General features: G+C 47.7%; 2 protein-coding genes across 4 annotated transcripts in view; one reads left to right on the forward strand and one right to left on the reverse strand.

The window, feature by feature from the left end:
- Positions 1 to 13,706, forward strand: part of PDE1B (phosphodiesterase 1B, calmodulin-dependent) — a 31,292-nt gene extending 17,586 nt beyond the window's left edge. For 2 of the 3 annotated variants that reach the window (XM_006883931.1, XM_006883932.1), the window contains 14 exons: positions 2,760 to 2,873; positions 3,883 to 4,065; positions 4,246 to 4,312; positions 4,657 to 4,773; positions 7,075 to 7,215; positions 7,603 to 7,703; positions 7,813 to 7,938; positions 8,067 to 8,168; positions 9,382 to 9,502; positions 9,797 to 9,878; positions 10,162 to 10,270; positions 10,774 to 10,904; positions 11,709 to 11,831; positions 12,309 to 13,706. In XM_006883931.1, the coding sequence (XP_006883993.1) occupies positions 2,760 to 2,873; positions 3,883 to 4,065; positions 4,246 to 4,312; positions 4,657 to 4,773; positions 7,075 to 7,215; positions 7,603 to 7,703; positions 7,813 to 7,938; positions 8,067 to 8,168; positions 9,382 to 9,502; positions 9,797 to 9,878; positions 10,162 to 10,270; positions 10,774 to 10,904; positions 11,709 to 11,815 (1,501 nt within the window). In that variant the 3' untranslated portion in view covers positions 11,816 to 11,831; positions 12,309 to 13,706. Of the gene's footprint in view, positions 1 to 2,759; positions 2,874 to 3,802; positions 4,066 to 4,245; positions 4,313 to 4,656; positions 4,774 to 7,074; positions 7,216 to 7,602; positions 7,704 to 7,812; positions 7,939 to 8,066; positions 8,169 to 9,381; positions 9,503 to 9,796; positions 9,879 to 10,161; positions 10,271 to 10,773; positions 10,905 to 11,708; positions 11,832 to 12,308 lie in introns of all 3 variants that reach the window. The other variant, XM_006883933.1, reaches the window with a different exon arrangement.
- Positions 13,707 to 14,947: 1,241 nt separating this feature from the next.
- Positions 14,948 to 22,478, reverse strand: part of PPP1R1A (protein phosphatase 1, regulatory (inhibitor) subunit 1A) — a 10,094-nt gene continuing 2,563 nt past the window's right edge. The window contains exons 2-7 of the mRNA XM_006883934.1: positions 20,890 to 20,950; positions 19,871 to 19,908; positions 19,479 to 19,542; positions 16,587 to 16,736; positions 15,627 to 15,733; positions 14,948 to 15,076 (exon numbers count right to left, since the gene is read on the reverse strand). Coding sequence (XP_006883996.1) covers positions 15,071 to 15,076; positions 15,627 to 15,733; positions 16,587 to 16,736; positions 19,479 to 19,542; positions 19,871 to 19,908; positions 20,890 to 20,950 — 426 coding nt within the window. The 3' untranslated portion in view covers positions 14,948 to 15,070. The remainder of the gene's footprint in view (positions 15,077 to 15,626; positions 15,734 to 16,586; positions 16,737 to 19,478; positions 19,543 to 19,870; positions 19,909 to 20,889; positions 20,951 to 22,478) is intronic.

The following is a 22,478-nucleotide window of genomic DNA, read 5'->3' on the forward strand; positions in this document are numbered from 1 at the left end:
CGCACACTAAATACAAATTTTATTAAGAGTTATTAAGTTTCACAAAGAAAAGAGGCTGGTGGTTGGCCTACCCCTTAGCAGATCGTCACTGCTCTGACCTGGGCACCTCCTAGGAACATCCATCCCTACGGGACTTGTCCAGCCATGGTGGGTCCCAATATATGCTAAATGTAGCTTGTTCAAGTAAGACCCACACTCAAACCACAACAATGAAAGTAAAAAAAGATAATGAAGTAATTACTTGTTTCAAAGGACAAGGTCATTTCATGGAAATGGTTACTGTCTTGCATACTTTGGGAATGTTATTAGGTGGCACTGACCAGTCCTTAGAAAAAGGCAAAGATGGAAAAAGAGAGGGTCAGCAAAGGAGAGGAAAACTCCAATCAGATGGAGTGACTACAACAGTGGATTTAATCATGGTAGAAATTGCAAGGCTGATGCAGAATTAAGCCTGGTTTCCATCTGTTGTACATAAGGTTGCTATGAGTCAGAATTGACTTGATTGCCCTTAACAACAACAGAGCACTTGGAAATAGTGTTTACGAAGTCGTATCCAACAAACCAGCAGCATGGATTTCGTATGGAAGACTATGTATTGGCTACACAAAAAATAATTTATGCAAGTTAATGGTAGTATAGCAAATAACACTGTTACTTTGGTTCTGAATTTTTATTTCCAGTTTTCCTTGTTCTTCCCAGGACAATCTGTTACATCTGTGACTTGCCCAAGGACTCCTAGCCCAAGATTCCTGCTCCTAGGCCAGCACTCAGCACAGAGATGCTCCTAAGCTGTGGTTTCAGCCTTAGAAATGGCAATAGCAATTCCTGCCCGCCTCCCTCCCTCATGGCCCATTGTGAAGCTAAAATGAGATGATGTAGGAGCAGTCGCTTTTTAAAATGTAGAGCTGGCAACTTTGTTAGTGATTCTGTGAATACATGCAGATGAGCACTCGTGGGTTTGGCTGTTCACTGTGGGAGCCTCTGCACTTTGGGATGCATGAGTGGTGAGTTGAGAATCAAACTGGAGGAATTGAAGTGCTGGGACTTGACCTCCAGAGATTGAATGAAGTGGAAGCTTAGCGCTGCCTTGGGAACATGCAGGAATGATGGAAGCAGAGGCAGCAGAGACCTTTCTTAGGCTGTGTGTCCCCAGGTTTGAAACTCCTTCTCTGAGGGAAATAACCAGAAAAGGGGTGTCCATGCTTGTGTCTAGCCCTGAAGGCAGAGTGTACCTTTTTGTTCTGTGATCTCTGAGTATGCTGGGAGAGACCAGTTCTGTACATCCTTTCCTATGGCTCAGAAAGTCTTTTATGTTGTCCAGCATCCATTTATCTTCTCTATTAAGCCTGAACTGGTGCCCACCTTTACTAAAACCTCTAAATTCACGTCATTCCTTGCTAAACAACCTGCTGTCTCCACTTGGAGACAGTAGAGCAGAAAGGCTGGAAGTAAGATTTGAAGATAAACCACTCAGGGGCCTGCTGCCCCATCTTTACCCCTTTCCTTCTCTTCCATTTCCTTTCAGTGCTGTTAGGCTGCTGGGTCCTGAGGTGAAAGCTGACCTGTGATGTTTTCTGGGCTGGCTATTTTGGGCACCCTCTCTTCTAGAGCTGCAAAGACCCCAGGATTCTAGAGCTCCGTTCTGTTCAGGAATGCCATTGTTCTCCCTCCCCCGGCTTCCCTGGGAATTGATGCTAATTTCAGCCTTTGGTCCCTGACTCATTCGCTTCCTGACTCATAGGGTGACCTTGGGTTTCTGAAGCCCCTCTTTGTGGGGACTTGTGATGGCCACTGTTCTCACTCCACTGGTTTTAAAAGTAGGGTAGGGCTGGGAGAAAGAGCAAGAAAAGGAAATGCTTATTTATTTATTTATTTTAAAAACCATCATCTAATATCTGAGAACATTGCTTGCTGACTGCCTGGGCTGGACTGGCTAGACTTCTAAGACACCTCCCAGTTAATCACCACCCTTTAGAATTCATAAGCACAAAATATGAGAGACCTGTCCCTTCAGGCAAAGCATCCAGTAAATGAAATCCTCTCCTCTCTGGCTCCACCTCCCCTACCACTTTTGCTCCTGGTGTAAGCTGTGACTGCCTGTCAGGGAGGCTGGAACCCACTGGCAAAGGTCCTCCCTTGCAAAGACTGGGGAGGCAGGGGTTAATCTTGCTTTATCCTGGCTGATGGATTCTGGAATCATAATCCATTAGCTCTGCCTGGATGGAGTGAGGCTGGGTGAAAGCATTTCATATTGGTCTTTGTTCTGTGTCTCTGCTGTCCCTGCCAAGGACAGAGAGACTGTGGCTATGTACTCCCCTCCCTACCGTGACCGAGAGAAAGAATATTGGGGGCTGTTCTGATTGCTGTTGATCCTAACATCCTCTACCATGGAGGAAATACACAGTTTTAGCTTGTGGTTATTTCAGACAATAAAATAGATCATCCTCAAAATATCACCTGTGAAATGTGTGCCTGCTTAATTCCCTTGGGCCTGGGCAGTTTAAGCAAGAGTTTGTAGGAAATACTGACAAAGAGGATGGCAGAGTTAGGAAAATGAAATTTTGGGGCTAGGTAAACATAATACAGTGGCTGTCAAGAACCTAAGATCAAATACACTAGCTGCTCTAATTTTTTTCTTGAATTATTTCTTATTTATGGAAGACAGACTCTCTCTGTAAAACACACCCTATTTGAGCGCCTTCTGATCTCATGACAAGGTGGAAGTGCCTAAGTGGGAGATCTGTGCCCACTCCCCACAGGTTGCGCTACATGGTGAAGCAGTTGGAGAATGGGGAGGTGAACATCGAGGAGCTGAAGAAAAACCTGGAGTACACGGCTTCTCTGTTGGAGGCCGTCTACATAGATGAGACACGGTGAGAGGGTGATGCTGGGCTACCGGGAAAAACCTATGTGCAGGGATGGAGGAAGATTTCAGACAGACACAGGGATTCAGAGGTGGAGAGCAAGAGAGAAAGCTGGAGAGAGGAACACGTGACAGGGACAGAGGCAGGGAGAAATGGAGTGGAAGGAAGATCTGTAGGTAGTAGTGCTGACTGAGATAAAGAAGGAGAGGGACAGATAGAGAAATGGAAAAAGAAACACATAGATCTCAGTAAGCAGAGCAGCTCATTTCAGAATGAGAAGGAACTTAATGCATACCTGGTCCCAGCCTTCTGCCTAGTGTAGGAATTCCTCTAGAGCTGCTCTCAATTCAATAGGAGCAGTCAGAGCTCTGGTGGTGTAGCCCCTAGGGAGTTGTGTTGCTAACCCAGAGGTGGCACTTCTATGATGGTTCAAATCCACCAGCAGCTTCTTGGAAGAAAGATGAGTTGTTACCTTCTGTTCAGTTTACAGCCTCAGGAACCCGCGAGTAGGCTCCTCTTTGATGGCGATGAGTTTGAGAGTTCATGTTTTGTTTTTCTTTTTTAAAATTAAGCACATGGTGTGGGGTTTGCATTTTTTTTTTTAATTAAACACTTGAAATGTGGCTAGCCAAATTGAGCTGCATATGTAAAAATACACACTAGATTTTAAAATCTTTGGGAGAAAAAAGTAAGTTAACTAAATTGCACCTATTTCTTTGCATCTTTTTAGTGAACTTATAAGAAAATGGAAAAGTGTTTTTGTGACTTGAATCTGCTGCCATTGGAGTTTACTGTTTGGTAGCCTCCTTGACAGGGAGTATCACATTGCCTACTTGAACACTTTAAGAGTTAGGATGTTACTGCCTCACCTAGTGACCCATTTCCTAACTGGAGGTGTGAGATAAAGAAGCAGAAAGAAAAAGACAAAGCAAGAGAAGGTTTACTAAGGTGTGGGTGTAGCTGAGGCCAGGTGTCCTGGCTATTGTCTTTCCTCTGTGACTGTCTTTTGGGATCTCAGGCAAATCTTAGACACGGAGGATGAGCTGCAGGAGCTACGGTCAGATGCTGTGCCTTCGGAGGTTCGAGACTGGCTGGCCTCCACCTTTACCCAGCAAGCCCGAGCCAAAGGCCGGCGAGCGGAGGAGAAACCCAAGTTTCGAAGCATCGTGCACGCAGTGCAGGCTGGGATCTTTGTGGAACGGTGAGGCTTGTCCACGCTCATTTCCTTCTTTCTCAGCTGTGCCCCTTTCTAAGACATCCTAGTCTTCCAGGGCCCTACCGGCTATATAATCCCATGTGGCTCATCCTTATACCCTTACCTGCCCAGACCCTTACCTCTCGGACCATCACACCTGGACTTCTTTTCTTTACCATTCCATAGGATGTTCCGAAGAACGTACACAGCTGTGGGTCCCACCTATTCCACTGCGGTCCTCCACTGTCTTAAGGTGACCTCTGGTTTTTGGGAAAGAGGAAAAGGTTGGGTCAAGGAATAGTCACTGGGAGTTCCAGACTCTGTTTATACCATGCCTGACTTTAACTGTCCTTTTTAGCCATCATTCCCATGTTCCACAAACAACTTTTGCCTGTTCTAGAGGCAAACCCTTGTCATGTTCTCTCCCCCATATTGAAAAATACTTGGGGAAAAAGAGAGGCCCATTTTATGGCCTTCTGTTTTCCTACCTCTCGAGTTTCTGTGCTCCTTGGGAAGTTCTCCTTGGGTTCTAATGTCAGCTCTTCCTGCTGCTGAGATGCTCCTCTAGAGAGTTACTGGTCTGTTGTTTCTCCACAGAATTTGGACCTCTGGTGCTTTGATGTCTTTTCCTTGAACCGGGCAGCAGATGACCACGCCCTGAGGACCATTGTTTTTGAGCTGCTGACTCGGCATAGCCTCATCAGCCGCTTCAAGGTAACCTGCCTCATTCTACCATTCTCCTCTCCTAGGAATCTTCTTCTAAAAGAAGTCTAGTAGATTTGTATGCTTCCTCACTCAGTCCTCACCATGGAAGCGGCTCACCTCCAAGTTTAGTCAGCATTTCTCTTGCTGCTGTCCGGGCCTCTGACTTCTTTCATTTACTGCTTTCTAAGGGGAGAGTCTGGGTCTGAAGTCATCTAGCCTGGATTCCACTCTTGCTCCCTTTACCTTCTTTCTCTAACTTGTCCTCTCCAGGATGGCATGAAGCTCACCTCCCTTTTCAGCTGTCCTGCCCTTGCCTGTGGAGATGGAGGCTTGGAGTCTAAATGCTGTCAGCTGGTGCCCTTTGAGACCAGAGTCTCTCAATTTGTTTCCTCAGGAGACTGTTCAGAGGAAAACAAAGTTGGCCACTTCCTCCTGTTCCCCATAGCTCTGGTCTCTGTCCAAGGAATGTTATAGAGAGGATTCGCTCTCGGCAGGGCGGCAGGGCTGGGATGCGGCTGTAGAAGGGTGTGTGAACTCCATTTGCTCAGTGTTTTGGCTAGCAATTTGGAAGGATATGGGATTAAATTTCTCCAGATAATATGTAATTTAGAAGCATCTTTTGGTGATAAAGTGAGGGGAGAATAACACCAACACTTCCACATGAAAACCCACATTTGGAGGGAGTGTAAGGGTGAAAAAGTCACAGAAAGGGATGTTTGGCCAGCATTCAGGTTGGAACAGGCAGTGAGAGAAAGCATGCATATTCTGAGAGAGCTGTGGAAGGGCTGGTCAGGGGGCTGGACAGTTGTAATGTCTGCTCCCAGACAGGCTTTGAAAGTCAACCCAGTCACCCTTCTGTCTCCATTTGACTATGACAGATGTGTTGTGAAGTGACATTTTTCTAGATCTTTGACACCTTTTCCTTCCAGCACTCCTAAGACTATTTTCAAAATGTCCCTGAGATGCTCAGTTGGGATCTTCTTCATGCCTGCCTGAGGCTTGCCTGTGTTCCATTATCTGGCCACCAATCCCGCCCTCTCCAGGACAGAGAAAAACGGGATCCACTTTCCCCTAAGACTTTTCTCAGCTCATGTTTCTTCAAACTGATTGTCAGATATACTCCAGACACCAGATTCTTCTGAACTCTTCTTCCTTATCTGGAAAGACAGAGTTTTAAGTACCCCAAGAGTGGCTGCATGAGGCTGGAGTTGGCTCAGCCTGTCTGCCTTACTTCAAGGCACTAAGAAAAGCAGGTGTGCTCATTGGTTTAGCTTTCTCTGCTGGTAGAGATCTTTTCAAGCTCCATATTCTCTTCCTGGGCATTTTCGCCCCTCCCCTGCTACTCCCCTTCCCTTCCTTCCAGGAATACCATGGCAACGCAAAAGCAAGGGCAGTTGTTATGGAAACAGTCCTTTAAAATTCCCTGAATTTGGGGCACAGCCCTCCAGGGGTGGGGGTGGGGGTAATGTAAAGGTCTTATAGATGATTTGGGGGCACAGCCTTCCAGGGAAGGGGTGGGGAATGTAAGGTTTTGATAGACCAGTGGAACATCCTTCTTTACTGTTCCTCTCTACATAAGAGTACCCAAGTCTCTAACCTCAGTCACCTCTAGCCTCAAGAGATCCAGGGCAGGTGAAGATACCAGCCTTGGCTTTGGGACCCTCAAGCTCTCTTAAGTCACCAGCCTTCCCTTTGGGAGCCATAAGTCTTTTGAAGAAGACAGGCATATCCAAGTCTATGACCCCAAAGCTATGGACAGAATTGAGAGTAGCTAGACAGAGTTCAGGGCCCAGGTGCTTGCACAGTATGGTAGTCAGGGGAGGATTTTCAGAGGAGGAAATGCTCCATATCTGGTTGGAAGAGTCCCCTTCGGGTTATCTTATTCTTTCTTCTGCTTCTGAGTCTTTCTCCAAACATATTTGATTTGGAGGTGGGCTGATTGAAAGGTAGGAGGCAAGCTTTATTTTTCCTAAAAATCTCCAGGGAAATAGTAATAATTATAGCTACTCTTTAGAGAGCATTTATTCATTGCTTTCTACTTATCTTATTAAATTCAAGGTAGGTGGTATTATCCTCATTCTGCAAATAAGTACTTGAAGCAGAGGGGAGGCCCCATGACTTTCTCAAGGTTACACAGTCTGTAGGTGGTAGAGCCAGGCCATGAGGCCAGGTCCTCCAGCAGGCAGGACCTATGTGCTCTTTCTCTGCCCCTTTGCCTTTTAATGAGATAATATTGCTAATCTCAGCCCCCTGGATCCTACCATTTCTGTAGGTCTTGGGCTGATCTCCCTTTCTCTCTGCTTCCTACAGATTCCCACTGTGTTTCTGATGACTTTCTTGGATGCTTTGGAGACAGGCTATGGGAAGTACAAGAATCCTTACCACAACCAGATTCATGCAGCTGACGTTACCCAGACAGTCCACTGTTTCTTGCTCCGCACAGGGATGGTGGTAGGTGCCCTGGAAATGACAATTGTGATTCAGGGCCTTCTGGCTATGAAACTGGGGAACTGGGGTGGGGGAGTCTAGATTGTTCTTCCATTCCTATTTTTCTCTTTTGGTATCCTAGAATCTTTACAGAGTCAAATTATGTTGCCTCAACTCTAGTAGATTTTTTGGTGACTGTAACTTCCCGGATATGCTGGGGTACAGCGGAGCTGTTGAAGGCTGGGATAGAGGAAGATGCATGACTATTGCAGGGTAGAGAATGCAGACTGAAAGCCAGCCCAAGAACTGGCTTTGAAGAATGGAGCAAACAGAATGGTCTGCTCCGTGTGGAAGTCTTTGGGTGGTGACTGGTAGGGGTCAGCCTTTTCTAATCCCATCATTTTCTCCTAGCACTGCCTGTCAGAGATTGAGGTCTTGGCCATCATCTTTGCTGCAGCCATCCACGACTATGAGCACACAGGCACCACCAACAGCTTCCACATTCAGACCAAGTGAGGGGTGGGGACGTGGCAGGGGCAAGGTGGGGCCAAATAAGAGATGGGGGAGGTATCCAGAGTTTCCTCTTCCAAGGGGTGGATACAGTGTCCTTTGATCCTGCAGGTCAGAATGTGCAATCCTGTACAATGATCGCTCAGTGCTGGAGAACCACCACATCAGTTCTGTCTTCCGAATGATGCAAGATGACGAGATGAACATTTTCATTAACCTCACCCGGGATGAGTTTGTGTGAGCAGACCAGGACTTGACAAGCCTAAGAAACCCACCACCCCAACACTCTTTCCACTACCTAAGTTTAGGCTTCCTCCTCAGCTGAAAAGAGGGAGCTGAACCTTTCTTTGATTCTGTTCATACAGAGAGCTGCGTGCCCTGGTCATTGAGATGGTGTTGGCCACAGATATGTCCTGCCATTTCCAGCAAGTGAAGTCCATGAAGACAGCCTTGCAGCAGTTGGAGAGGTACCACGTGATGGGGCTGTCTGGGACCAGGCCAGAGTGAGAGGTGTATGAATTGGGAGCATATACATTGGGCGATTGGTTTGCCAGGTCTTTACTGGGTGTGGAGACTCTATTGGCTTCAGACATCTGAATGCTTATCTGGTATGTATGTGGTGTATTCTGGGTTTATTCATGTACAGCCCAGACAGCTGGTCTGCTGGAGAAGGTTTTAAACTGGGAGTCTGAGTTGGGGTTCTTGTCTCAGCTTCAGGACAGGTTTACTCTAGAATGTTGGGAAATCCACCCAACCTTTTTGAATTCCAGTTTCCTTACCTGTGAAATAGTCAAAATAAAATGCCTTCTTCCTCAATAGCTTGCTGCTAGTCCCTGCTCTAACCGGGCTATTGGGAGAGTCATGTGAGGTAAAAAGAAAGCACAGAACAAATGCCGTAATTACATATAATGTTGCTCAGAAGTGGGTGGGAGTATACAAATGTGTATTAGAGAGAATAGACTGTGTGTGCCCTGAAGGTGTGTTCATCTCTGTGTGTGGTGTCTGTGTATGGGAGTGAGTGAATGTGTCATTGTTGGGGAAATAATAATAGTGATGATAATAATAATTATAAATCTACGGAGCATTTACTATGCACCAGACATACTTCAAAGTATTTATGTCATTTAATCTTCCGAATGTGGTAGATTCTGTTATTATTTTTGGATTGAGGAAATTTTGAGGTGGAAATTTCAGGCAACTTTCTGAGAGTCACACAGCTAGTGTGCAGTGTGTACAGTGGATATTATAATTCAGGTCCTCTGAGTCTAAGAGACTAGGCTTTCAGCTACTAACCTGTGCTATCCTCCTTATGTTTTTGTGTACCGTCGAGTCAGACCCAACCCATAGCTGACACTCCAGTGGGTTTTCAGAGGCAGTTAATAGCATGGGAGGAAATTGCCCTTCCTTCTCCTGTGGAGCAGCTGGTGGTCTTGAATGGTGTGTTTTTGCGATTGTAGCACAGCTTCTTGCCACTAAGCTACCAGAGCTCCTTATCCCCCTTATATAAAAATATATTTAAAGTATATGTATGTGTGTGTGTACACAGAATCAGAGGATGTTTGAAGTTTATGAAAGGATGTTTGTATGTAGGTGGGAGAAGCATATGGAGGGAAGTTAGGTAATGGTTCAAGATACTTTTCCTAAAAGATCAGTCTTCCTTCTCTTACCACTTGTCCCCAGGATTGACAAGCCCAAGGCCCTATCACTATTGCTCCATGCTGCTGACATTAGCCACCCAACCAAACAGTGGTCAGTCCACAGCCGCTGGACCAAGGCCCTCATGGAGGAATTCTTCCGTCAGGTAGCTTGGTCTCTTTGCCTATCATTATGCTCATTCTGTGTCCATTTTCTTTCTAAGTTCCTTGAACCCTGTACCTTCATTAACTACCTGTAGATTCAGACCTGATTCCACTGGATAAAATCTCATTATCCTTTGCAATAATTGCCAGTACTAATTTGCTGATCTCTTATTTCCTGATAAAATGCATAGAAGTTCCTTTTCTCCATAATGAACCCCCACCACCGCACCCTCACTCCGGATTGGTAGGTCTTGGATAACTCTCGGAGCTTTTCTACTGTGCCCTCTCTCCCCCAGGGTGACAAGGAGGCAGAGCTGGGCCTGCCCTTCTCGCCTCTCTGCGATCGCACTTCCACCCTGGTGGCACAGTCTCAGATCGGTGAGTGCCCTTTCCTCCAGGTTTCACACACTAGAACCATCATTCCCATCAGGCCAAAGCTCCTGTGCCAGAGCATAGCTTCTGGGGTGGAGGCTGGAGGGATGAAGGGGAGTTCTCTGGGGTTGCGAAGACATCTTTAAATCCTGGCCCCATCGGGAACTTCCTAGCTCTGTGTTGCCTCTCTGTCCTGTTTTACCTGCATCTGGTGTCAGGGCCATGCCAGCTGTGGGCTCTGCCAAGCTCTATGGGCAGGAGAATGCCACTGTGATTTTCTTCATTGCAGGTTTCATTGACTTCATTGTGGAGCCCACATTCTCTGTACTCACTGATGTGGCAGAGAAGAGTGTGCAACCCCAGGGGGATGATGACGCCAAGTCTAAAAACCAGCCCAGGTGAGGGTGGCTGGGGTGCTAGAGCTCCTGGTTCTCAGGAGGGGAAGTCTGCTCAGAAGTTTGACTCATAGGGAGGAGGGACCTCCATGGCTAGGGTGGAGGAGAAGCAGACTTAGTATTTATGTAGATTTTCTACCACTTGTCACCTAGGATGGGACCAGAAGGGTGTGGCCTACACCTGCATTTCCCTCCCCTGTTCCTCCGTTTTGTTGCATCCTCTCTTCAGTACTGCCTCCACTGCCTTCCCACTAACCTTGTTTTCTAGTTTCCTTTTACCAGGAGGGAAGGTGTAGAAAAAGGGGTGAAATTGGGCAAGAGAAGTACAGGATCTTGGGGTATAGCTAGTAGAGTAAAAAGAGGAGGACAACTAGGTTCACTCAGTAAACCTATTCCTAACCATCCATCCTCCACCCTGCCATCTGAGGCCTATCAAAGTCGCTCCAGAGTTAGTGGGGGCTCCCTTCTGGAGTCATGTGTATGTGTGTGTGGTGTCCTGATTCCAGCTTCCAGTGGCGTCAGCCTTCTCTGGATGTGGAAGTGGGAGAGCCCAACCCTGATGTGGTCAGCTTCCGCTCCACTTGGACCAAGTACATTCAGGAGAACAAGCAGAAATGGAAGGAACGGGCAGCAAGTGGTGGGTACCGCTGGGGCTGGGATGAGACCTTGTGGGTACAGATGTAACGGAGTGGTAGCAGGTCCATTTCCTTAAGCCTCTGGAGCAACCCTTGGAGTCCTAAGGTGGGGAAAGGAGCCATTCAGACTCAAAGTAGATTGCAGGAGAGCCTGGCTGAGTGGCGTGGACTGTTCTAGAATGGGGGCTGGAGAGGAGATACCCTTTTGCTGTTGATTCTGACTCATAGTGAGTTACCCTACGTTGTTATTGTTGATTGCCGTCAAGTTAAGCATGACTCATAGCGGCCCTATGAACAAAAGACCTGAGGCCTTTCTATAAGTATCATTGTTTTCAAAGTTCACAGAGTTTCCAGAGACATGTTTTTAGGAATTGGATAGGACAGAGTAAAACTGTGCCACAGGATTTTCAAGGCTCTCAGTGTTTGTGAAAGCAGACCAGCACATCTTCAATGGAACAGCCTGAGGGCTCAAGTCACTGGCCCTTTTGGTTAACTGAGTGCTAAACCTTTGAGCCACCAGTGGTCCTTGGAGAGAGACTAGAGATAGCCATAGTGTATAAACCCAGGGATTTCACGAAGGCATCCTAGTGGCCCTGATGGGGAAAATCTCGTCTTTTACCCATAGGTTAAGGGCTGGGAATTTTAGCAGTGCTGGCGAGGCTCTCTGCAAGTAGCCAGAGGTTGAGCGTAGCTCAGCTGGATGGCAAGAGGATGGAGGAGAACCCTCTTCTTTTCTCACATGCTCATTGGGTTCTAAGGAAAATACTCCATGGTCTGACCTCAGTTTCCTTCTTGGACCTCTGTAGGCATCACCAATCAGATGTCCATTGATGGGCTGTCCCCATGTGAGGAGGAAGAGGCCCCATCCTCTCCTGCTGAAGATGAGCACAACCAGAATGGGAATCTGGACTAGCCCTGGGGTAGCCCAGGTGAGCATGTGGTGGTGAAGGGTATGGGGGGAGAGAGTCTTAAGAGCAGAGCGTCCACCCTGGCCTCCTTGTTGGGTCATCTATGCAGTCCAGCAGATATGAAGTCTATTTCTCGGCAGGACAATGGGGAAGTGAAAACCTGCAACTGAGCCTAGGCATGAGTGAGAAGTAGGGAAGTCCTCTCCTGACCCACAGTCCCTGAAGAAAAAAAGGGATGGTTCCTCAGAACAAATGCTGACTAGGCTAGGGACTGAGCAAGGCTATAATTAACCGTACAGCACAAGGTAGGAGTTAGGAGAAAGGAAGATGCCTAGGGCAGAAGGCCCAGTGAGGTCAGCTGAGCATGGCGCTGATTTCAGCCCACTCACACTCCTGGTTGGGTAGCCTTGGGGGCCCACCAAGACTTTGAGAGGGTAAGCCAAGTTAGAAAGAAAGGGGGAGAAAATCAGTCCTAAGACTTCTTTTCATCTTTCCTAGGTTCTCATTGAGTCTAAAGTCTTCGATGTCATCAGCACCATCCATCGGGACTGGCTCCCCCATCAGCTCCAAGGGAGCCCAGAGGTCGTGGAACAGATAACCCACTGAAGGCCAAATACCAGAGATTGTGGGGTTGGGGGAGGGGCCCCTCCCCACCTGAAGCCCATTGGGACACTCTTTAATCTCCTGGCAGCAAGACTGGGAAACTTCCGGCTCCCAGTGGTCACTGTGCCCATCCCCCTGCTTCTGGACTTCCCCCTTGGTCAATTGTCTGGCTAGGAGGGGGAGCTTCCCAGAGGTTTCCCAGGGCTTGTGGGGAGGGTCAGAGATGCCAGCCCCCCTGGCCTTCCCCCATCCTTTTTGCCTCCAAGTTTCTAAGCAATACATTTTGGGGGTTCCCTCAGCCCCCCACCCCAGATCTTAGCTGGAAGGTCTGGGTCCCCCTTCTCCCCTGGGAGAGGCTGGAATAGGACAGAAAGCTGAGGGTTTTCAGAGCCCTTACATTTGGGAAGGGAAGTGGGCTCCTTCAGGGCATAGTACCTTTTTTAGGGCCTTTGAATGGGGGACATCCTTTTCACCCCAGACCTGCACTGCTTCAGTTCAATCCCCAGCTGGTCCCTCTATAGTCTTCTCTGTCCCCTGTTCCTAAATGGAGACTGAGGAAGAGAGGAGCTGCTGGGGCTAGGGACTGAAGGGAGTCTTTCTGGACTCCTTAGGAGTTTAGGATTGGTCTGTGGCCCCGGGACTTGTCACCTGTTCTGGCTAAGTTCTGAGCCCTTTGCTTCCTGCCTTTCCCCACTGGGACTGGGAGGCTCCCATCCGACCAATGTCTGTAACGTGCTTTGAGGTCTCCCCAGCAAAGCACCTTCAGGATGTATCTTATGAGCAGCACAGGCAGGAAACCAGTTGAGGGGGTCAGGGGTGCAGTGGGGAGGGTGAGGTATAATCCAATAATTCGGTGTTGTTACAGAGAAGGTCCCTCTTCTCCTCCAACCCCCTGAACTGGCCCAGGTGTAGGCACCAAGAGGCCCTTCCTTCCCCTGGGACAAATGGAGAGTGGCTGGTGGAAGGCTGATGGGGGAGGGCCTCAGGGCTACTACTGTCAAGGCCTCTGAATGGAGCCTAGCCAGGCCAATGCCCATTCCTCTCCTCAGGCTTCTCCTTGCCCCCTCCTTGCCCCAAGGTAGGCCAAAGTCCAGGTGACTGCCCTCCTCCTTTCTTGTAAATACCAACCATGCATTTGTACAGTGGGCTCTGTTCGTGTGAAGTCCATATCCATGGTCCCTGACACTTGTCCTTCCCACCCCACCCCACGTGGGGCAGAGACGCATGTGATTCACTCCTGCCATTGGTCTCCCAGACTCCTGTTATAGCCAGAGATCAATAAAGAAAGGAGACTGGGCCTGACCATGTGTAGTGTTTTACCCAGTGCCTTCATGTACATACTCTCCTTTAAGCTTGGTAATACCTGGTGAGGTATTCTGATTATACAGGTGAGGTTCTGAGGGTTGAAGTCACGGCCAAGGGTACACAAAAGGTACATAACAGAAGGGCTGACACTCCGCCCCTTCTTCAATAGCTTAACCTTTCCTCTTCCACTGAACCCAGCCTTTCTGAGAAGTTTTCCCTGGAAGAATCAAAAGCAGTGGGTGGTGAGGTCCAGCTGTGAGGCCTGTGCAAGTTTTTTCACCTCTGAATGACTTTTTTCTTTCACCCTGGCCCCTTAGTGTTGAGGACAAGGGAGGGGTGAGAACAAGGGGGTGGGCGGGTGATTAACCTCCCAGTTCTAGCCAGGACCCCTTCTTTAACAACCACTCTATTCTCAGTCCATTTTTGCTAATGGAGTGAATTCTCAGGGATTAGAATAAGGGGCGTGATCTCCTTGTAGCAGGATGGGGGGAGGGGGGGAAAACATACACCAGAGCTTTGACATCCAAAACAAAGACAGCCAGAGCCTGAAGGGCTGGCAAAGAGGCAGCCACCCAACACAATCTCCCATCCTTTCCTTAGAATTTCCAGGGTGTGGTTCTCCCCTTTGTCAAAGAACCAAAAATCCCATTGCTGTCCAATTGGAACCAACTCAGAGCTGATCTTCCCCTGGGTTTTCAGGAGGCTGTAAATCACATGAGAGGAGATTGCCCGTCTTTCTCCTGCAAAACCACAGGTGGGTTTGAATTGCCACAGAAGGGCTGCCTTTGGGCTAGCAGCACAACTTCGTGCAGACAACACCACCAGAGTTCCCTTTTATCAAAGAGGCAGTCACCCAAACCCACCTTCCCTTGAACTGCCAGGGTGCAGTTCTCGCCTTTGTCCAGCAGACGGCACCCACAGCACAGACATAGCTGGAGAGAGCGCCAAGGCTTCCAGTTGCAAGCAGCTGTGTCAGGTGGTCTTCAATTAGAAATGAGAACCTGAAGTCACCTGCTTTCTCGACACACTGAAGGTTAGTTACCTCACCTAGCTAACCCCCACCTTTCTTTTTGCAGGAAGTCTAGGCAGGTTTAGGGAAAGAACTTCTCCCTCCTCAAGATCCTGCCCCATCTGCTACTTGTTCCCCAGAGGGCCCTGGGCAGGGGTGTGGGAAGGTACAGACAGGGTGGACAGGATTCTCCAAATCTGGAAAGAAGAAAAATGCCAAAGACCTAACACCAAATTTATCACATTTTAAAAACGAGATTTTCCCCAAAAGTGAAGTAATAAACAAATTCAGTGTCCATGCCTTCCCGAGCTGCAGTCATGGTTCCGGGACAACTTCTTCACACTTAGACCTGATGGGCAGTGAGAAATGAGAGGACAGAAGGAGAAGGTGAGGGAGAGGTCACAGGGTCTTGGAGGGTTCTCTCCCCTGCTGAGTCTCCCAAACCATCCCCTTCATCAAGCATCTAACTTCTGGGATGGTTGTTCTCATGTCGGGTATCAGCCTCTGCCTCCTTGTCCATTCTATGCAGGGAGAATGTGAGTTATTAAAGCAAAATTCAGGCTTTTCATCAGTTGCTTCCACCTCCAGCAGAACCACTGCTCCCTGGGTTTAAGTGAGGAGCTCTCTCTTTGGGTTCCAAATACCCTTTACTGAAAAAGTCCTTGGCCTGCTTCCATCACCCATTCCAGGAGCTAGAAGCCCTACATAAAATTAACCTCAATCCTTTCTGCTGCAGCTTAATCCCGTTTCTCATTGTTTGCTTGCCGGAGACAAAGTCTGTTCTCTAAACGTATAGAATAAATTCTTGGTGACTGATGCTGGTCTTTTACTCCCTTCCCTCCTGCTCCTTCCACACTGCCTGGCTCTCAGGTACACCAGCCGACCACCTGGGGTCTTACCGAGTTGGCTCCTTGGGAATCCAATGGCTGTGTATGCTTGGAGGGCTCTTCTTTGCCTGGTTCCTTACTGTCCCTCTCCTGAGTTTTAGGGCTGGTTCCGGCAGGCTCTGTGGAGGGAAGTGGGGAGGGGAAAGGAGAGTAGTATCCATGGAAGCTTTGCAGAGAGGGGTGTTTCTGTTGACCTTCCCTCATGCCCTAATGACCTTATAGAGGCTCAGATCCAAGCTGGAAGCAATTGGACAAGACTAACAGGATTCATGTTGATCATAATTCCTACTACAGGTTCATTATTTTTTTATGTGCAATTAGAAATTTAAGAAAATATTTTCCCCCATTTCAACCTGATCTGAACTGATAGGCTATTTATAGACTTTATTTATCCCACTAATTGTAGCATTCACTGGCTTTTAGAAATACTTATGTGTTCAATTACTGGGTACTCTATGGGGGGTACTGTGTAATACACAGTATATGCATTTCTATCAGTTTCTTAAAGTAGCCAAGGAAATTCTGAGCTCTGAAATATATCAGAAATGAGGGACTGTAGACATATATTAACACCATCATTGCCAGCTTTTGTTATTGTATGCTTTCTTTGTTGCAGGTGCTGGTGTAAGACTCAATGTCATTTAATTTTTACCCAACTCAGTGAAATAGGCACCACCATTAGTTTATAGACTCAGGTTGAATCATTTCAGTTCTGTTGGCTAGCAAAGTGGCAGAGTCAGGATTTTAGCCTAGAGCTGCTGTATTGAGGACTTCCTCAATGCAGCTACAATAATAAGTCCTGGGAGGGGCTGTGTCCTTTTGTAAAGAGATATAAATACATGCAATACATGCAAATATGCCCCAACTCTCAGTATTGTTCCTGGGTACTATTAGACTTCTCCCAGGATTCAGACCCTGCCCCTCCTGGACTGGAGAACAGGATGCCTGTCTCCCTCCCGAGATGGAACATACTTTGCGCTGCCCCAGCAGTGCTCAGCCTTGACTCTGTGTCTTTGATCCCAGATGAGCAGGACTCCTGGGGCCCCGTTCTCTCAGAGGCTCCCTCAGGCTCCTCTCCTTGCTGCTGTTGCCCCAGGTGATGTTCAACCATCATTTGGAGCTCTGGGAACAGAGAAAAGGAGGAAGCATTGAACTTGACTACTAGATTCAGTCCTGTGAAACCCCAATTCCAGCCGTCTACTACTAAAGGGCTATCATGCTGTCAGGTATTTGATAGACTTTCCCATCTTTTGAGATCTGAACAAAGAGAGGGCATTAAGAAAACAATAATGAGGGATAGCATCTTTAAGAATCCACCAGTATTCTGAAGGCGATAGATGGACAATCTCCTCCTGGCTATTTATACCCTTTGAGAAACTCACTAGAGGATTAGTAATGAGTCAGTTCTGACTAGGCAGCAATGAATTTGAGTTTAAGTGAACCTCTTTAAAGTGTTAAAGAGCAAAGACATTGGTTTAATGACTAAGGTATGACTAGCACAAGGCATGGTATTTTCTATTGTTTCGAATGCATATGAATAAGGAAATTCAAAGGAAAAAAATCTCTCCCTCATTGTCATCAAGGTGGAACTAATTCATAGATGATCCTCCAGTGGGTTTTGGAAGCTGGAGAAGGTGAAGCCAAGTTTCTTTTTAAAGGCAAGGATTTTGAAGCTCTGTCTCACATGCTTTGGGCACATGGCCAGGAGGGACCAGTCCTTGGAGAAGGACATCATGCTTGGAAGGGTGGAGGGACAGTACAGGAGAGAAAGACCCTGAATGAGATGGATTAACATGGTAATTGGGACAATTGGATTTGGTGTGTTGGTGTCAGACTGGCTCAGGACAGGTATATTGTACAGAGGGTTACTATGAGTTGCGGGCAACTCGATGGCACAGAACAACAACAAACAACAACAACAACAACAACAACTTGACTGAGAAGAAGGTGTCTCTCTTTCTCCTTTGAAGTTGCTATTGCCTTAGAAGTGCAATTCTTTACAGACTATGTGGTGTGGACAAAGAGTATTGAATATACCAGGGACTGCCAAAAAAACAGACAGGTGCAACCACAGCGCTCTTTAGAGGCAAGGATAGTGAAACTTCATCTCACATACTTTGGGCATGTTGTCAGGAGATGCCGCCAATCCTTGGAAAAACACTATTCTTGGAAAAGCAGAGGGTCTTAGTGAAAGAAAGGAAACCCCTTAATGAGATGGACTGACACAGTGTAACAAAGGCCTTGAGCATGGCAGAGACTGGGAGGAAGGCACAGGATAAGGCAAGATTTCGACCTGTAGTTCACAGGGTCGCTATGAGCTGTAGTTGACTTGACAGCACTTCACAACTCCATCAAAAGCTAGAGTGGAGACGCTGGGTGGTGCAAACAATTAACATGTTCAACTTCTGATGAAAAGGTTGGAAGTTCATGCCTACCAAGAGGTGCCTTGGAAGAAAGGTCTGGTGGTCTACGTCTCAAAAATCAGCCATTGGAAACTTATGGAATATAGTTCTTCTCTACATGGGCTCACTGTGAGTCAGGATTTATTTGATGGCTCAACTCAAAACTCAACTCATTGCTGTCAAGTTGCAACTGACTCACAGTTGGTTCTCCAGTGGGTTTTTAGGAGGCTTTAATGCACAGAGGAAGAGATTTCTCCCTTGAGCTGTTGGTGGTGCCACGAATGCACCACTTTTGTGCTAAAAGCACAACTCCTTACAGACCAGGCCACCAGAGCTCCCTTGATGGCAACTGTTATGTTGTCATTGTCATGCACCCTCCAGCATGGCTGACCCTCCAGCAAGTTTTCAGAGGTAATATGTCACACAGGAGGAGACTGTCCGTCCATCTTTCCCCCTCAGGACAGATGGCAGTTTTGAATGCTTTTGGGTTGCCAGCACAGCTCCTTACCACTAAGTCACCAGGGCTCCCTGATGGGAACTGTTGTTGTTATGTAGGGTCTAGTTGGAACTGACTCCTAGCTGACACTCTATCAGGTTTTCAGAAGTAGTAAATCACACAGGAGGAGACCGCCCATCTTCCTCCCATGAGATAGCTGTTGGATTTGAACTACATGCCTTCAGGTTGGCAGTGCCACTCCATTTAACACTCAGCCATGAAAGCTTCCTCCTCTGACTGTTGTTAACCCTTCAGTGGGTTTTCAGAGGAAGTAAATTACACAGGAATTGATTACCCATCTTTCTTCCTCAGAGCAGCTGGTAGATTCAAACTGCATACCTTTGGGTTTTGCAGTGTGATTCCTTACCAAAATATAGACTATAAAAGTCCCTTTTTTCCGAGAAAAAAAATATGTGGGGAAAAAAACTGTAAGAACAAAATCCCTCTCCTGACTTTCTGGGATATATGGTCTCCCTTGGTGTCAGGCAAAGCACTCAATTTAGATTAAAGAAAGAATTGAGTATCTTTTATGTGCTGGGCACTGTGTTTGTGGAGTTCACATGTATGATTTTATTTTGCTACGATTCACTCACTCACTCACTGCTATGGGGTTAGAATTAATATATAGCCGACCCTCCAGTGGGTTTCTGAGGCTGTAAATATCATGGAGGGGATTGCCTATCTTTCTCCCCTGGAGCTCCTGGTGGATTACAGCCTTTGATTAGCAGTGCAACTCACCATCAGAGTTCCCTGTAACAGCCCCAGTGAAGGAGAATTCAAGGCTCAGTAGGTTAAACAATTTCCCCAAGGCCATACACCTACTTGGCAGCAGAGCTGAAATTCAAGTGCCAGTAACAGCTTCACTGTAACATACAGATTTAATGACTTCCCAAGTATTCCTTCTAAAGGAATCATTAGGTCTATTCCTCAGCCTCAGACCCAGGTGGGGGAAGGGGCTGTTCAAACCTTTCATGGTGGGTGTGGTCCTTGTCACCTTCTTCCTTTGCCGTGGAGACATTGACAGAGTGGACTGTGAAGAAGATAAAGCACAGGTGGGTGTCAGCCCCAGCTCCCTGTCCTCCTCTGTCTTGCATGCACATAGAGTGGGGATTGGGGTAGGTGTGGCTTTTAGAAAGTGGAAGAAGAAAGCTGTTTGCCTAGCAAGCAACACTGGTGAACAGTAAGACTGGATATGAGAGTGTATGGGAGGCATGTGTGAATATCCACTCACACACACTTGGGGGATTCAGGAAAGAGGGTACCCAAATATCCTACAGAAGGGGGGAGAGACAGGGGGATACTTCATCCCTTAACAATTGGGTTCTCTGGGCCGGCTTGTGGGAGAAGGGCTGGCTCACCTTGAGAAGTGGGTTGGGGATCCGGTCTTCATCTATCTCTGAGGAGAATAAGGAATGAAGAAGGTGGTGATGGCAGGGAATCCTGGGGAGCCCCCCACAGAGCTGACTTCCCAAGGTGAGGGGACTCTGCAGTTGCCTTTCTTGTTTGTCCCCTTCCATCATGCCCCCAGGAATTTGGCCCTGATGGCTGACCCCAACCTCAGCTCCCCTCCTGCTCTGCCAGCTGGCTTTATCTAGCTATTATCTGGTCTTGCCCTTGACTCTGGGGCTGTGGTGGGTCCTCATTCCTGTCTCAGACCTGGAAGTCCATGAAGGGAGGATCTGTGGTGCTTCTGCTTGTTTATTCTCGTTGATGTAGTTGTGTCTTCTTCTTCTACCTATTCCTCACCTCAGGTCCAGAATACAACCCTGCCTATGAGGCAATTCTGGGCAGAGAATGGCAAATGTATCCTGTGCAGGGCTCCGGAAGGGATGATAATTTTTGGCACTTGGAGAAAGCATCCTGAACTCCATTCTATCTTACTCGCCTTCAGTTTGCGCTTGCCTGATGTTCTCTGGGCCTGTTGTCTTCCCAGACCTTGATGGGGATACTAGTGACCAGAATCCCAGCTGCTCCCTGAGCTGTTTCTAACCTTCCCAGTCCCCTCTGGGGGCCATGAAGATAGCTGATGGAGGCGGTCCTCCCCCTCACAGCTGTCACTGCCTCTGGGGGTGGGGGCAGCAGCATCTCAGTTGCTGGAGTAACCTCATGAAGGCTGTTGCCACAGCAACTAGCACTCTGTTGACCACCCCAGTTCCTGGGGAGTGGGGGAGCTTAGGAACCAGGTGGTCTTCCTTTCCTTCCTAACACTGTTTCTCCAAAAGCAGAAAGATATCTAGCCTCTTCTTCTGCATCCAGGATTGATGGTTTCTGACTCCCCAGATCTGTTCTTCTTCTATCTAGCACCCACCTTCTCTCTCTGGGATCTAACTGACTGTAGGAGCCCTTACTCTTTTCAAAGGTCTATCCCTTGGGTTACCTGGGGAGGACTGGTCACTGGTCAGCACGAGGGTGGCAGGGGTGGGGCGACGCCTCCGAATCTGGAGGAAGGAGGGAGGGGGGAAGAGGTCAAATGCATATGGAAATATCTTCATCTTGTAGTCCCTGTTACAGAGCCTCACCCAACGTTGCTCAGGTCACCCACATAACACATCTCAAAAAATGCCCAGTTATACTGGTCAACTGTCCCAGGGTGGACATCATTGGGTCCATCACGCTACCATGGGAACAGTTCCTCCTGAGGCCCCACAAGTTTAATAGCAATCCTCCGCTCCCCTGTTGTGGCCTTCCAACCCCACCTGATCCTGGTCTCAGCTCCCCATCTCAGCAGCTATATCTGCTCGAATGCATCAATCGATCTCTGGCCTGCATGCCTTCCGTCTATCTTGGATCAATGGTCAGAAATAACCTGAGAGGGCAGAGGTCTCCCTCCAATGCCCAGCCGGTTCCCCAAACGGACATTAACATTTTGCGAACCAGCAGCACCTGCAGAAAGCACCCTTCAGTCTCCACACAGCCTGGGAGGTCAGCAGAGAGAATCACTATTTCTGGCCGTGTCTCTCACCTCCTGGTATCCTCTATCTTTAGATTCACTGCCTTTCTGACTTGCCAGGAATTAGCATGTGGAGAAATCCCTGTCATGGTAAGATCATACGAGGAAGAAGCCTTGAGCAGGACCTTGGTCAGAGTCTAAAGCTTAGCTGAGAAATCTTATCTTGGACTCCCAGTCCCATTCTAAGAAATTAACATGTAAGTGCAGACTGGCTGCTGTTCTTTCAATATGCTGCCAATGTATTTTATTGTTGTTGAAGTCAGTCCAAGGGCTCTGGGGATGCTTCATTTTTTTCCTTTCTCTGGAGGTATTAGAGGCTTGGAAGGACAGGGACGGCAGAGTTTAGAGTCCCTGAAGCTCCCTCCAGGGCAATAGTGGGGAGAGAGGGCTAATGGGGCTGGAGATGGGCTAAAATTATCCAGGATTGGGGCGTGGGTGGTGGTGTTTGGTGAGGATACTGAATGGTCAAATCCTCATCACTGAGGCATCTCTTTCCATCTGTTTTTGGGGGCATTTCAAGGTCCCTGGCTGTACCATCTCTGTCTGTCTCTCTCACTCTCTCTGCTGGTATATGTATGTTTGCTGTGTTCACAGGCATGCATAGGCACTGGATGTGAGTTTGTTTCTATCACTAACTCAAATAGGCTGAGTGCTGGCAGGTAGACATGTGTGTCATGTAAATGGGGTAGGGGGTCAACCCTTCCTCTCTAATGCTTTACTACCTGCGGAGGGAGGCAGGAGGAGCTTGGGGTTGGGATAAATGGGTTGGTTGAGAAAATATCTTTGCTGGGAGCATGTGAAGGAGACAGCAAGTACAACAAAGGGCATTGGAGAAGGCAGTAGGGATCTGTGATTGCAGGTATGTCCCCTTCCTTAAACCTACTTACTTTTCTTGAACAAGATGTCTAAGTACTCAAAAGTCCTTGAGAACTGTGATATCCTATGGCAGGTGGGAGTAACGCCAGGCTTCTTGAGTGATCTCCCAGCATCTGATATACTAGATATATAATATATAT

This window comes from Elephantulus edwardii, unplaced genomic scaffold (assembly GCF_000299155.1).
Source record: "Elephantulus edwardii isolate Elephantulus edwardi_28Jun2011 unplaced genomic scaffold, EleEdw1.0 scaffold00030, whole genome shotgun sequence".
In the NCBI taxonomy this organism is placed as follows: Eukaryota; Metazoa; Chordata; class Mammalia; order Macroscelidea; family Macroscelididae; genus Elephantulus; species Elephantulus edwardii.